Source organism: Aquarana catesbeiana, linkage group LG04 (assembly GCF_042186555.1).
Source record: "Aquarana catesbeiana isolate 2022-GZ linkage group LG04, ASM4218655v1, whole genome shotgun sequence".
Taxonomy (NCBI): Eukaryota; Metazoa; Chordata; class Amphibia; order Anura; family Ranidae; genus Aquarana; species Aquarana catesbeiana.
Genome location: NC_133327.1, coordinates 148501859 through 148518546, shown reverse-complemented (window position 1 = coordinate 148518546; position 16688 = coordinate 148501859). Strand labels below are relative to the sequence as shown.

Sequence of the window (16688 nt, the reverse complement as noted above, 5' to 3'; positions counted from 1 at the left end):
CAATCTTTGAGGGTGTCTGTCTCTCCAATTTGTACAACTGTTTAAATTGGTAGTATTTAGTTTAGTCATTCAGAGTTCCTCTGTTTTAGCACATTTTCCTAACCGAAACTTGAATTTAATCAGAATCTTCAGCTATTTCTTGTGTCATGTAATCAATTCAAGGACAAACTCTAGTTGCGGACCTTAATCAAAAGTGAAAGTACTGTTCATCTTCCTCCTCACCTCTGCCACTAACACATTCAAACTGTTTTTTTTTGGGGGGGTGGGGGTTTGTGAGTACCTTTTTTGACAGGTACCTGCCCCCGCTCCCACTTTCTCAATTCTTGTCTAGGCGAGTGACATCTATATATGACTGTTTATAAATATAATCAGTGCAATCACCTTCAACTAAATACGTGTAAAATCGTGTAAAAAAACTAAAACATATGCCTCACAATCCAGGCTGAGATCGCCGCTATCACTTGATTGAATGTGTCCACAAAATTCATAAACATATAGTGCCTAGTATAAGTGCAGCGCCATCACATATTAATTTTACAACATTGCAATACCAAAATATGTGAATCAAACTCAATAAAAAGTGTAGTTCTAAAACAGCATAAAAATAGTGAATCAGGATCTAAATCCTCATGAGGACTCCACCACAGTGTTTATAATTGGTGACAGTTCATATAACGACTTCTAGTGTGTCCAGTGCCCATCACCTCCAGATAAAGTGCCTGCTCACCTAAAGTAGCTGACCCCACTACAGAGTCATAACAGCCTTAGTGAACCCCCACTCTGGATGGTACAGCAATACTCCTCTTGTTCATATCACAAAGGAAACTTCCCCTTTCTCCTTGCTCCTCAAGCGTCAATGGGACATATTATAAAATAAACAGAAAGACCATAGTGCTCTCTGCTACCAATCATTTATTAAAAACATCAAGGGATTAAAAACACTCAGGGAAATATATGAGAAACATGCATAGATTCAGCTCACCATGCTGACATAACACCAATAGCTAATGTATGATGTCACTGGCTTCGGCTCCTCCCATACGTGTTACGCCCACCCAATGGGCTTCATCAGTAGGTAGGACATCTATATAGGACTCCCCCCCCCCCTTTCCCCTGCCTGCAGCCTGACAAATCACACATCCCAGCTTGCTGCAGGACCAGTCCCACAATTTGGCCGTGCCTTGTGCAGACATCAGGAAGTCACAGCCGGCTCCTACATCTGAAAACAGAAGCTCTGCATAGAGTCAACTCCATGGGCTTCATGGGCTGGTAAGTATTTCTTTTTTTTTTAATCAAAAGAAATCTTTATTGTGCCGATAATTATACATCACTGGTTACATAAAAATAATTAAAAAAAAAAAAACTTTTTGTTAACACCAGCAGGTATGTAAAGAACCAGAAAAAAGAATAAAATTACAGCACAGTATAAAATACATCGTCATGTCTTATAGAAGGAAATATAGGCGATATCCTAGCATTAACATCCTATTACTACAATCCATGATCAAGTATTTCTTTTTAAAAGTCAGCAGCTGCTGAATTTAATTTTTTTTTCCAACAAGAGTGGAGTTCCTCCTTAATCTGTCTTTTTATTTATCTTTATTGTAACACAAGAGCAAAGGCAAAGTCTAAAAACATTTGAAGTGCATTAGTATTTTTGTTAAATCGAGGAGAGATTAATGCCACGCCTGCTCCTAGAGGCTCTTCTTGGATCGCATACTTGGATTACAATAGTGCAAATCACATTGGCACCTGTGGACTGACACAGAAGATAAAATTGCACTTTCACTTCTGAATGTACAGTATATACATCCGTCTTCATCTCTCTTGGCTGAACTGTATAAGTGCCACACACGTTTTATTTCACGCTTCTTCTGTCATGACACTAATACATAATTAGTGCATTCCTGGATGTGATGGGGTTACATTGTGACACGGGTACTTTAGGGGGGGGGGGGGGGTGATGTGGTCTTAACAAAAGACCCTGATCTGGACATCTGTGCCTGAAGCCTTTCAATAGAGAATTAGAAGGGGGAGCAATTCACATGCTAATAGAGGCTTGTATAAAATGCTAGAGCGGGAAAGTGTTGAAGAGGCACAGCAATAAGAGTTCAGGCAGTGTGAGGATAGAGAAACACAGTGCAGTTACTGCTGAACACCAACACATTGCAATGTCTGCAGAAGCCAAGAACACCCTGAAACCATCCATGGCCAAACAGGAAAGGAAGGTAAGAGAGGCTTTCCACTGCTCTATACGATCAGAAATGTCTCATTCCCAGATATCATCACAATTCAGATGCACAGTCATTTATTTGTAATTCTATAGTGTTTTCACCATGGAGATTCAAAGTAGAGTTTACATGTGTCTTCACTCTAAGCTATTGAAAGCTGATTTCTGAGTGGTCCCTGTGGGTTTCTATACTTAACACTCAATTCAAACACATAGTTAACACTATGGGATAAGGATACTTAGTTTAAAAAAGTGACAGTTACAGTTTGAGAATTACAATTACATGACTAAAAAAAAAGATTCATGCACTAAACCTTTGTGAACTGAACCTCATGCATTGAGAGTAAAAAGGAGAACATGATAATAACTGGAAAAGTGAAGAGTATCCAGTAGCACCTCATTTCCTGATGAGGCAGTACACACTTTGCTGTTTCCGGTGATGTCACACTTCATTGCGGTCTATGAGCGTTCCAGCCCTCCTCCCTGGATCTACCATCACACACAGAAACAGTGGACGACTCCTACAGGGATACGAGCGGCACAGCCTGCCGAACCAGCGTGCTAAGAGACACACTGCTGCAGGACTTCTTCCACATGCTGACACATATTTACCTCAATGTGAGTGTTTTTATCCTTTGTACCATCAAATTCTACATTGTCTGCACTTAGAAGGCACCTCTTCCTTTGATTTTTTTTTCTACATGTTTGGAGTGTGCTTCCGCTTCCTTCAAGAGGCCTGCCCTGAGCTGTGGACTGTCCACCCATTCTGCTGGATATCATCATCCATCCTACCCAGTTTATGAACTATCCCTTTCTTGCCCCATGCCAGTATATCCCTACACTGACTTATGGTTTCTGGCATCCTTGATTGCAGTTTGCGCCATTACTACTCCCTCCTTTCACATTTTGCTGTTTGCATGTTATCATTTCACCTTATGATATTTTCACAAACATAATTAGGGCTTGTTCACACCAGCCTGCATGCTAAAACACATGTGGGTTGGCGTCTGTTGTGTGGAGGTCCTGCTATCCAGGAAATCTCATTGTACTGAGTTTATCCCCCTCCACAGATACCACTTTTGACATGTCTGGCGGCAGTTATTATATTATAATGCATAAAGGTCCCTGGACGCCGCAGAAACCCTGCCCTGCCTATCGTCAGCCTGTTAGCAAATCACATGAAGTGATTGTAGATTCCCATATGGAATACCAGTGAGCGCACACGTGGTCGGTGACAGACATCCCAGTGTCTGTGCTACTGAATGAAGTGACAGCAGTCTATGACAGGAAGGCTGGTCTAGAGTATCTGAGGAAAACAACCAATCAGATTCCAACTGTCATTTTTTCAAGTGTAGTTTGGAATAAGTAAATGATCATTTACTTCCTTTAATTTACTATGTATATAGTAGAGATATACCCAGACTAAGAATTCTACCAACTTTTATCCAAATCTTCTAAATATTATAAAGGGCAATGATGTCAGCAACCAATCAGCTTTTTGAAGAGAACTGCATGACCCAAGAAATTGTTAATTACACAAAGTCACCAATCAGGTTTCCCCAAAATGGCAATTACAGTCTAATGCCCCGTACACATGAGCGGAAATTCTGCCAGCAAAAGTCCGATGAGAGCTTTTGGGCCGAAAATGTGATCGTGTGTATGCTCCATCGGACTTTTGCTGGCGGAATTCCAGCCAGCAAAAGATTGAGAGCATGTCCTCAATTTTTCAGTCGGAAAAAGTTCCGATCGGAAATTCCGATCGTCTGTACCAATTCCAATGCGCAAAATTCCTACGCATGCTCTGAAACAATTCGACGCATGCTCAGAAGCATGGAACATTTTCTCGGCTCGTCGTAGTGTTGTATGTCACCGCGTTCTTGACGGTCGAAAGTTCAGCGAACTTTTGTGTGACCGTGTGTATGCAAGGCAAGCTTGAGTGGAATTCCGTCGGAAAAACCATCCAAGATTTTTCTGACGGAAATTCCGCTCGTGTGTACGGGGCATTAAACTTTCATTTCATTTAAATTTGTGGCTACAACAACAGATCTTTTTACTGACATTTTGATATATGAGGTCAGTGTAAGGATACATGCATTGTGTATTGGAGTATTTTTATGTACATTTGTAAAAAAGTTCAGTTTTGTAAACTGTACTTGGCTGAGCTTTACTTTATACATGTTGTCTCTGTATGGAATGGCATTGCACTGAGTGTATAGGCGAAATGCAGAATGAAAGGTAACCAGATATAACCTATGACCTTCCACCCTGTGCTGAACTTTGGTGCAGGGTGGTAATTGTCTCACATATGCTCTTCTTGCTACTCTTTACACTACTATATGGATGTAGGTGTAAAAATTGTATGGAACATTATGCATATTTATTTATTTATTTTTTCCTTATTTTCATCTTTTGATCCAACCAGTAAGTCTGTTATTTCTCAACTTCCTCCAACAGACCAAGCTGTCCAGAAAAGGAGCAGTTACAGGATTCAGACAAACCATTTAACACTGACAGGGGTGCTTACAATGATCAAACTTACATAGTTACATAGTTACATAGTAGGTGAGGTTGAAAAAAGACACAAGTCCATCAAGTCCAACCTATGTGTGTGATTATATGTCAGTATTACATTGTATATCCCTGTATGTTGTGGTCGTTCAGGTGCTTATCTAATAGATTTTTGATATTATCGATGCTCCCCGCTGAGACCACCTCCTGTGGAAGGGAATTACACATCCTTACCGCTCTTACAGTAAAGAACCCTGTACATAGTTTAAGGTTAAACCTTTTTTTCTTCTAATTTTAGTGAATGGCCGCATGTCTTCTTAAATTCCCTTTCGCTGAAAAGTTTTATCCCTATTGTGGGGTCACCAGTATGGTATTTATAAATTGAAATCATATCCCCTCTCAAGCGTCTCTTCTCCAGAGAGAATAAGTTCAGTGCTCGCAACCTTTCCTCATAACTAAGGTCCTCCAGACCCTTTATTAGCTTTGTTGCCCTTCTCTGGACTCTCTGCAGTTCCAGCACATCCTTCCTGAGGACTGGTGCCCAGAACTGGACAGCATACTCCAGGTGAGGCCAGGCCAGAGTCTTGTAGAGTGGGAGAATTACACAGTATACAATGTACAGCACAGTGTATAGATTTGAGCCGTGTGGAATATAGAATGTATACTACAGTGTATAGAGTGGAATAATATAGGAGCAATGTATAAATGTACAGTAAAGTGCATAGAGTGGAGCCACGTGGAGTATAGAATTTATAACAGTGTAAAGAGTGAACTCCTTTAGAGCAGTGTTTCTCAACTCCAGTCCTCAAGGCGTCCCAACAGGTCATGTTTTCAGGATTTCCTTCAGATGAAACGGTTGTGGTAATTACTAAGGCAGTGAAACTGATCAAATCACCTGTGCAAAATAATAGAGAGCCTGTAAACATGACCTGTTGGGGCACCTTGAGGACTGGAGTTGAAACACTGCTTTAGAGTATAGAATGTACAGCACAGTGTACAGAGTAGAGCAGTATGCCGTTTAGTGTACAGTTTACCAATTTTCCTTGAACCCTTGAAATGTTCACATGACTATTCTTTAATATCCTCTTCACAGCTCAGAAAGCCACTCATAGAGCGCAAGAGAAGAGAGAGAATCAACTCCTGCCTGGAACAACTGAAGGAAACTGTAATCCAGGCTTTCCATCTTGATGTAAGTATTTGGGTATGCATGTCATACTGCTGCATCTGATGCATACTGTATGATTTTTATGTATTTACAATATTCCTGTTTTCACATTGCCAACATATTACACATATGGAGTGCCCACAAGAGACATTTACAATGAAACATAGATAATAATACACATAAAAGCCGGGGCAACCATTGAAAAGCACACAAATGCATGGAGATAAACATAAATCTAAAACATGCCCCTAGTTAGAAATAAGAAAAGACTGCAGCAACATAAAGCAAGAGTGCTACCTGTACCACCTTGCTGCACATTTGAAAATAGAATTGTGCTACCCTAGACATTGTCAGTGCCTCATTTTAGAAAGTAATACCCAAATAAAGTAATCATTTTCTAACCAATAAAAAGGACAACACTGCCCATAAGTTTTTATACTCTTGGGACAGATTTAAGAAAAGTAAAAAAAAAAAAGCAAATCTGCATGTATTCAGGCAGCACGTTCCAACACTCTTCTACTGCAGATTAAATGTTGGTTAGTGTTAGGTAAAATAAGGAAGTGTTTGAATCTCTAACAGGTTTTATTTATTTCTGCCAGCTAGGGAGAATTTGCTTCTCCTCCTATATAGTCACTGGTAAGGAGATGAGGGGAATCTCACCAATGTGGACAGACAGTGCAATCAAAGCTTTTTTTTTTTTTTTTTAAGTATAGTGGGGAAGGGTTAGACCCTCTGTCAAGTGTTTATTCCTGCTCGTGTTCCTGTTGGCAAGATTACAATTTGCCTCTATATGGTTGTCCAGAAAAAAGTCAAAGGAAGATTTCTTCAGAAGGGACACAGACAACAATAAGAACCTGACAAAGGTTTTAACTCTTACCCACTTTATCCTAAACTAACAATAGGTTGTGGCTGGAGTTTCAGTTTGAGGAAAAAACAGTGAACATAATCTACAGCTTGCAGCCATATACAGTGGGAACGGAAAGTATTCAGACCCCCTTAAATTTTTCACTCTTTGTTATATTGCAGCCATTTGCTAAAATTATTTTAGTCCGTTTTTTTCTTCATTAATGTACACACAGCACCCCATATTGGCAGAAAAACACAGAATTGTTGACATTTTTGCAGATTTATTAAAAAAGAAAAACTGAAATATCACATGGTCCTAAGTATTCAGACCCTTTGCTGTGACACTCATATATTTAACTCAGGTGCTGTCCATTTCTTCTGATCATCCTTGAGATGGTTCTACACCTTCATTTGAGTCCAGCTGTGTTTGATTATAGTGACTGGACTTGATTAGGAAAGCCACACACCTGTCTATATAAGGACTTACAGCTCACAGTGCATGTCAGAGCAAATGAGAAGCATGAGGACAAAGTAACTGCCTGAAGAGCTCAGAGACAGAATTGTGGCAAGGCACAGATCTGGCCAAGGTTACAAAAAAATTTCTGCTGCACTTAAGGTTCCTAAGAGCACAGTGGCCTCCATAATGCTTGAATGGAAGACGTTTGGGAAGACCAGAACCCTTCCTAGAGCTGGCCTTCCGGTCAAACTGAGCCATCGGGGGGAGAAGAGCCTTGGTGAGAGAGGTAAAGAAGAACCCAAAGATCACTGTGGCTAAGCTCCAGAGATGCAGTCGGGAGATGGTAGACAGTTGTAGAAAGTCACCCATCACTGCAGCCCTCCACCAGTCGGGGCTTTATGGCAGAGTGGCTCGACGGAAGCCTCTCCTCAGTGCAAGACACATAAAAGCCCGCATGGAGTTTGCTAAAAAAACACCTGAAGGACTCCAAGATGGTGAGAAATAAGATCCTCTGGTCTAATGAGACCAAGATAGAACTTTTTGGCCTTAATTCTAAGCGGTATGTGTGGAGAAAACCAGGCACTGCTCATCACCTGTCCAATACAGTCCCAACAGTGAAGCATGGTGGTGGCAGCATCATGCTGTGGGGGTGTTTTTCAGCTGCAGGGACAGGACGACTGGTTGCAATCGAGGGAAAGATGAATGCGGCCAAGTACAGGGATATCCTGGACGAAAACCTTCTCCAGAGTGCTCAGGACCTCAGACTGGGCTGAAGGTTTGCCTTCCAACAAGACAATGACCCTAAGCACACAGCTAAAATAACGAAGGAGTGGCTTCACAACAACTCCTTGACTGTTCTTGAATGGCCCAGCCAGAGCCCTGACTTAAACCCAATTGCGCATCTCTGGAGAGACCTAAAAATGGCTGTCCACCAACGTTTACCATCCAACCTGACAGAACTGGAGAGGATCTGCAAGGAGGAATGGCAGAGGATCCCCAAATCCAGGTGTGAAAAACTTGTTGCATCTTTCCCGAAAAGACTCATGGCTGTATTAGATGAAAAAGGTGCTTCTACTAAATACTGAGCAAAGGGTCTGAATACTTAGGACCATGTGATATTTCAGTTTTTCTTTTTTAATAAATCTGCAAAAATGTCAACAATTCTGTGTTTTTCTGTCAATATGGGGTGCTGTGTGTACATTAATGAGGAACAAAAATGAACTTAAATGATTTTAGCAAATGGCTGCAATATAACAAAGAGTGAAAAATTTAAGGGGGTCTGAATACTTTCCGTCCCCACTGTACATCGCTGTCATAGAATAGTCAAAGTTCTAGTTGGCACACATGATCAGTACAGTTCTTGGTGTGACCTGCGGCTATTAGATAGGCTCATGGTCAGAGGCGGCTCTCTAATTAGGCAAATTAGGCGGTCGCCTAAGGCCTCGCACTCACAGCCTAATTTGCCTAATTTGCCTGTTCTCAATCACTGAAGTTGACGCCAGCGGCTCCGCCTACCCCCACTGGGACTCTGTGGCTTAGGAGCTGACGGACAAATCAGATACTGCCCGCAGCCTGAGGAATAGCGGCCTCATCACGGAGCGTCCCAGTCCGTGGGGCCTCATGTGTAAGTTTTGCCTAAGGCCTCACAAAGCCTAGAGCCGCCTCTGCTCATGGTCCTGGTATGTTAGTAAGGTAATAAGGTGATAGGTAATAAGCAGTAAACTGACAATCTGTGGTAGTCGTTATTAATGTACCATAGGTGCGGAGACCTGTGTTCTTAGTATAAATAAATCTACCTACAAGAAGTCCTATTTGATAAAGGGGGGAATATCAGTTTCTGAGGCCAAGAATGTACTTACTTTTTCCACAGCACAATGATACAACTATTAATATTTTTATTGAATAAATGATTGAAAAGGAAATGTTTAATTCAAATATATCACCTTTTTTTGTAGTCTCTGTTTAAATGGAGGTTACAACACAATTTTAATGGGATGTACTTACTCTTTTTTTACATGACTGTATATTTACTCCAATCAAATAAACATCCGTTTGATCTTACTTTTAGGCCTCCTCATTCAGATGGGTGAATAGGCTGCTGCGTTTGTATATTGCTAATTACCGCCTCTAGACCAGTGTTAATTTAGTCGACTAAAATATTTTTGTTGACTAAATTAATACTATTTTAGTCGACTAAAATACGACTAAAACTAAAACAAGTGAGATGACTAAAATACGACTAAAACTAAAATGGCATTTTAGTCAAAGGACTATGATTAAAACTAAATTGAAACTTGACATCAACATTAACACTACACTACCACATAAGAATATGTAGGGGGCATCTACTAAGCTGCTAAAAAAAGGATTTTCTTATTTTTTTTCTTGATATTTAATGTTGGTAATATACGGTATTCAGGTAATATGTGCAATGGCATTACAGTCAATAGAGTTTACAGTTTTTTTTAAATATTTTCAACTTGTACTTCTTTTTGTCAAAATGCAATATTTCTGTTTGTTTATGAGCCTTGATTTTATTTATAAAGACGTTATTTATCACAATGGCTAAATATATGTCCGTTGTGCATGTTCAAACCTTAATACTATAAATAATATGTTATTAGATTTTTACTCCAGGAGTACATAATGAGTTTGGCAATTCTAAAGAAATGCTTAAAAGAGAAGTATGTTTTTTGTTTTTTTTTTCTAGATTCATACTTGCCTAGATGGATGCAGCATCAGACCGATGCTGCAGCTGTCTCCCGGCATCTCTACACTTAGAACCGAGCCACCGAACATCGCCGATGGCTCAGTTCTCCTCCCCGAGCGGAGAGCTGCTGCCTGTCAGTCATCATCTCTCTTGTTCTGCTCCTCCATGCTCATTGGAGCGCTGAGCTGTGGAGGGGCAGAGAGCGGCCGTCTCAGCGGCTTGCTGAGAGGCTGAGACAGCCATCAGTCCAGACAGCTGGCGGATCCAGACTTCGGAAGTCGGGATGATGCGGTGCCTGGACTGATCTTGGTGATGTCAGCAAAGAGTGGACTTCAGACCTCTCTCCGCTGAAAACGGGTCACAGGAGTGCAAAACTAATGGAACTCCTGTGACCCTTAGGAGAAACCCAGCCTAAAAAGCTCAGGCTGGACTTCTCTTTTAAATAATGCATTACAATTCAACTAAACCCATTTGATTTTAGTAGACTAAAATGTACTGGAGATTTTAGTCCACTAAAATACGACTAAAACAATTCAGATGACTAAAATACAACTAAAACAAAAATGGCATTTTAGACAAAAGACTAAGACTAATTTGCTGCCAAAATTAACATTGCTCTAGACCCAGCAGCACTCTTCGTTATGGCGGCATACAAACCGGGCGATTACCTGCAGCCAGTTTGTATGCAGCCAGAATGCTGTCCTTGAATGCAAACTGCCTGTGTCCAGGGTCGGTCAGAGTATCTAACCACATGTATCTGCTCAGAAAAGCTGTTACATCTGAACAGCGGCAATGCTGGCTATTGATCTGAGCAAGGTACTGTGCGCATGCAGCTAGTCTCTCTGACAGCAAGAATCACTGATACTTGGCCATATGCACCCACCTATTTGAAGGAAGCCTTAATGTTTACCGCAGCCCTAAAGTAAGTTCCAGAGTGTGTTCCAGATGACAAAAGATTAAATTGAAAGTGTGATTCAAATCCCTTCCCAGAGTTTGCATGTTCTCCCTGTGCCTGCATTGGTTTCCTCCAGGTACTCCGGTTTCCTCCCACACTCCAGAGGTACACTGGTAGGTTAATTGGTTCCTGTCTAAATTGGCTTCACGCTGGAGGCGTTTTTCAGGCGATTTAGCGCTAAAAATAGCTCCTGTAAAGGCAGAAAGTCAAAAAAAGTTCTTCAAGCAGCTTCTTTGAGGCGCCTTAGGAGTGGTGTATACACCGCTCCTAAAGTGCTCCTGCCCATTGAAATCAATAGACAGCACCGCCAAGGCGATTTGCGGGCGCTTTTAACCCTTTATTCGGCAGCTGAAAAGCGCTGCAAAAATGATGATAAAGCGCCGCTAAAACTAAAAGGGCTGTGAAAGGGCTCTGAGGAACCTTAGATTGTAAGCTCCTTGAGGGCAGGGACCGATTTTAATACACAATATATAAGTAATGTGCTGCATACATTGATGACGCTATATACGTACCTGTAATAAATAAATAAGTAAGATAAATAGGCATTAAGCTTGAGCAAGGGAAAAAAGGTGACACTGTGTTGAACATGAAAACCCAATTATGTGCAAGGGAAATTTTAAAAAAATGATCTAGATGACTGAAATGAACAAACATTCAACCTTTAAAAAGAGAAAAAAATCAGCTCCTTCTGTAAATCACCCAAACTGTGAGGTTGATTTTATAAAATTGGAGGGTGCAAAACTTGGTGCAGCTCTGCACAGAAACCAATCAGCTTCCAGGTTTTTTTGTCAAAGCTTAATTGGACAAGTTAGAAGCTGATTGGCTACCATGCACAGCTGCATCAGATGCTGTACTATCCAGTTTTAGGAAATCAGCCCCAAGGTGCCATGTTGTGTTTAGATATAGCAATGTACTAGTACAGTATGTGCATTTTTGTGTTAGAGACAGACACCTATAGAATAGTGACTTCTGTTCTGAGAATCACTTGAGTTTTACTAATATACATTTTTGGACACTAGTATACACTAAAATTACACAGCAATGACAGACAACAGTTATGGGAATTCTTTAAACATTATAGAGTTAGTAACACGATGTAGCAATATAAATACAGACAAGCTTAGTAATTATGACGTACTTTAGAATCTTTTAAAATGGTCCTGAAATAGTGTATGGGGTGCATTACACTCCATAATAGGTTATCTGTAGCCTAGTCCCAGGGTGCTTTGAAACAGTAATATTTTTTTACACCTTATTATATTGGAAGTACAGAGTGACATTGGCTCTACTGTCTGTTGTCTCTTCAGCAGTCCAAGTTGGAGAAGGCGGACATCCTGGAAATGACTGTGAGACATCTGGAGAACATTCAGAGAAGCAGAAGCTCAGGTGAGTGTCTGATCATGAGTTCTTCAGCACTTTTCTTTTTTGTCACTAGAGGGAGCTCTGCAACAACTAAAGACAGATGTAATATTAACTACTGGTGACTGTACCAAAGTGGTGCAGTTCATAATCATGCTTTTTCCTCTGTTCTATACACAATAACGTCCTTCTGCAGGCAGGAACGACAGTTCATTTTTTTTCCCCATCTGTGTAAAATGGAATTGCAGCATACCACCTACGCTAGCTACTACTAAGTTTTATGCTAATGGGGCACATAAACTGAATTTCACATTTCATGTGTGCAATGGAGTCTTGCTCCACTAGGTGTCACCATTTCAATGTCACTGCCCCTCTAGAGCAGGTATTCCATAATTGTTTTTCCTCTGTGTACAACCATCATAAACCAGACCTGGGAACTAAAAGCATAGCTCACCTTTACCAAAACACTGCCTATGCAGATAAGAAAAGAACAAACTGTACAGCTTTGACCTTGCTATAGGAGTAGGCCATTTACGTACCACATAAAGCCTGACTGAAATACTCCCAGGACGTTGCTAAGTACCCCCAGGACGTTGCTAAGTGAGGCCTAGTCATCACTGCTCACCTCCATCATCACAGAAGTCAGCTCTTTCTCTGATTCAACCCCCCTCACATCTGCTTTCTCTCCCCTGATGCAGTAGCTGTAAGCTCAGTGTAGATGAGCTCACTCCTGTGATGGTAAAAAGTGAACAGTAGTTTTTCAGTCAGGCTTCATGAGATATGTAAATGGCCTACACCCATAGCAAGAGCATTATTCAACTTTGGTCAAAGCTGCACAGTTTGTTTTTATCTACAGACCTTCCTTGTCTGCATAGGCAGTTTTTGCTGAAGGTGAACTATGCCTTTAAAGAACTCCTTGAGGGAGGTTGGAGTTTCAAACACCGTGCATGTCATGCTATATCAGTTGTAGGGAGCATTATTTATTAGGCAGATACAAGCAACACATTTAAGGGTTGAGTTTATGTGTGGGGCCAAAATATTGCAGTTTTTATGGGTTTGGTGTAATATTGACAGGTCTGCATAGTATTAAATCATAGTTAAATGGTCCCTTAGAGAAACAGCACTGACTCAATAATATGTAGGCAAAAAGCTGGCAACCCTGACAATATATGAGCTACAAGCAGGCAATTATTGCAATACCTGGTCAAAAAATTCTAGTCATGGCAATATATAGAAATCCAACAGGCAATTACTACAAAACATGGGAACAAATGGGTAATTGTTAGACTTTACATGGAAAACATACAGGCAATCCTTAAAATTCATGGGCAACAAACAAGCAATCTGTAAAATACATGGGTTACAAACAGGCAATCCTTACAAAACCCGGGTTACAAACAGACAATCCTTATAATACATGGCCAACAAACAGGCAATTCTTACAATAGATGGCCAACAAACAGGCAATTCTTACAACAGATGGCCAACAAACAGGCAAATCTTACAATAGATGGCCAACAAACAGGCAATCCTTACAATACATGGCCAACAAACAAGCATTTTTTAAAATAGATGGCCAACAAACAGGCAATTCTTACAATACATGGCCAACAAACAGGCAATCCTTACAATACATGGCCAACAAACAGGCAACCCTTACAATACATGGCCAACAAACAGGCAACGCTTACAATACATGGCCAACAAACAGGCAACCCTTACAATACATGGCCAACAAACAGGCAATCCTTACAATACATGGGCTACAAACAGGCAATCCTTACAATACATGGGTCACAAGCAGGCAATCCTTACAATGCATGGTCAACAAACAGGCAATTCTTACAATACATGGGCAACACACAGGCAATCTTTACAATACATGGCCAACAAACAGGCAATTCTTACAATACATGGCCAACAAATGGACACGCCATACAATGCACAGGCAACAAATTAGCAATTTTCACAATACATAGGCAACAAACAAGATTTCCCACCTATCAGTATATACTTAAAGTGTATAAATGCTGTAATCACAGCAATTATTGAGGGCATTACTGTCTCCAAAATATCAACTGGAACCAATAGCGGCCCATGCTTCCACTGGTATCTCATACTGTTAACTAAATATAGGTTGCATATGTCTACCTGTGGAGCATTTCTGTAAAGTGATGCTGATCCCTACATTGAGGGCAACTCCCACCAGTGGTGTATGTGCAATACTTAGGGAAACACTATTCTAGGGGACTCTCCATAGTACTGAACTTTCATCACTCAGGTGTCACAACCAAACCAGGGGGCAAGGAACCAACACTAAACCAAGCAGGAGTTCAAACTCTGGCCCACTCCATGAAAAATTGAAAAAAAAAATGTCTGGACTTATGCATTACTGTTTTATATATTGGTGAGTATTGATCTATATTTTTATTCACTGTACTGTTTTCCCTTAGGTGAAGGCTCTCAGTGTGTGGAATCCCAGCAGAGATTCAGCACAGGATACATCCAATGTATGCATGAGCTCCACAACCTGCTTCTTAACTGTGATTGGATGGACCAAGCTCTTGGTGCGCGTCTTCTCAACCATCTGCTGAAATCCCTTCCTAGGGTCAAGGATGCCAACCCTGAGCTGCCCATAAGCTTTGAGGAGAATGCTGGGGGGACCCTGTCACCAGCTCTGAAGCCTGATCCTGACCCAGAGCCACATACTGATGTCCTGAAAAAACACTGTCCCCTTGTGGGCTCCCTACAGATGTGGAGGCCCTGGTAATCATACCACTTTAGCGACTCAATCGTCATAGTGCACACTTGGGTAACCCATAGGCAGACTCGCTCTGCTCACCTCTGTCTCCTTAACATATATTCACTGTTACTATGTATGTCCCCCATCTTCTGCAGTTACACTGCGTGTAGGAGCAGAGAGTGACGCTGCTGTCAGTCCTAGCGTTTCTTTTGTACCAATATGTATCTTATAGATATGCTTTGTTTAACACATTGGGGTGCACACCCCTTTAGGTGTACTAAAGACCCAGTGCTCCTGGCTGGAGACCCGTGTTTGTAGCCTGCATTGTAGAAGGCTTCTTCTCCCCCTATTTATTACAGATCTCTTCATGTAACATTTCTATTCATTTAAAGTAATTTACACTATCTTATTACAAATAAATATAATATATACAGTAAACCTTTCCATAGTTTTATTTCTGGTAAAGCTTATTATTACTTAACAGCTGACATGCTACATCTTCATGTTATTTATGTGAAGGAAATGTGTTTGTAAGTGTGTGTATATCTATAATTAAAGTGAAACACAACTGTTTTCAAACTCTTTATTTTAGTTTTATACATGACAATACATTATGTAGATACACGTAGCAGAAGAAAATGCAAATCATTACAATATTAAAGCAGTATTAATCCCAAAAGCAAACACTTATTATTTTGCAGCTTACCGATTCTTAGATGTTGTGGCTGCAATTGTTTTATTTTTTAGGCTTTCTAACTTTTATTTTCAACTGGTGATCCTGACAGTAATTCTGTTGTTTTCAAACAGTACAAGCTCTCCTGCAGATGTGTCAGTTTAGAGTGTTGAGACAAACCATTTACCACTGACAGGGGTGCTTATAATGATTTTATTTATTCAAATTGTTGCTGTAACCACTTGTGTAACTGCAGTGTGAGCTGGAGTTGGCTTCAATTTGTTAGTGTATCTAAAACTGCTGATACATTTACACCCCCTCCAGCCCCCAGATTCACAATGCTGCTGTCCAAAGGTGCGCCTGTGCTCCTTCATGCAAAGTGGAAGCACTCTAACACAAGAGGTGTGTTACCGGCCAAATCACTAGAAGAAAATAGAGAAAAAACCTGGAAATAAGGGGAAAAAGAGATAATATAAGCTGCAATTCATTCCATTTTTGGTTTCGGGGTTTAATATCACTTTATTAAGAGGCTCAGATGATTGCAAAAACAGGTACAAACAAATCTGGATACTGAGTACAATAATGGTAAGGCCATTAATATTTTTTTTTTCTTTTGCTTTTGTTTTAATATACTGAGTACAATAATCGTAAGGTCATTAATATTTTTTTTGTTTTAATATTACATGCAATAATAAGTAACTAATTTGTAACATTGTACTAGAGGCAGATTGTTCTGTTAAAGTGGTTCTAGATTCTAAAGGCATACTTTTTTTTTACCTTAATGCATTTCCTGCATTAAGGTAAAAAATCTTTCTGTATCAGCTCTCCTAGACTAATTTGAGATAAATACTGCATTTACTTTTTTGCAACAAAGTGAAACAAGTTGAGGAGTTGTCAAGCCTGTAAATGTAAGAAGCAAATACAGCTGCCCTGTATACATACACAAGAAACAAGGCTTTAATACATAATGCAATTTGATAAGACTATTTGCATAAATCAGAAAGGAAAACAGTTCACATGCAGTAAATAAATGACATCCTCC

General features: G+C 40.3%; 1 protein-coding gene across 2 annotated transcripts; it reads left to right on the top strand.

Annotated features, from left to right (window-relative positions):
- The first annotated feature begins 2095 nt into the window (after positions 1-2095).
- On the top strand, positions 2096-15454 carry LOC141141429 (transcription cofactor HES-6-like). Of its 2 annotated transcripts, none has more exons than XM_073629071.1 (4): positions 2096-2228; positions 5832-5927; positions 12179-12257; positions 14684-15454. In XM_073629071.1, the coding sequence occupies exons 1-4, from the start codon at positions 2172-2174 to the stop codon at positions 14998-15000; spliced, it is 549 nt and encodes a 182-aa protein (XP_073485172.1). In that variant the 5' UTR covers positions 2096-2171; the 3' UTR covers positions 15001-15454. The 2 variants fall into 2 exon arrangements, with proteins under 2 accessions (XP_073485172.1, XP_073485173.1); XM_073629072.1 differs by lacking the exon at positions 2096-2228 and adding an exon at positions 2651-2848.
- The last annotated feature ends 1234 nt before the right edge of the window (positions 15455-16688 follow it).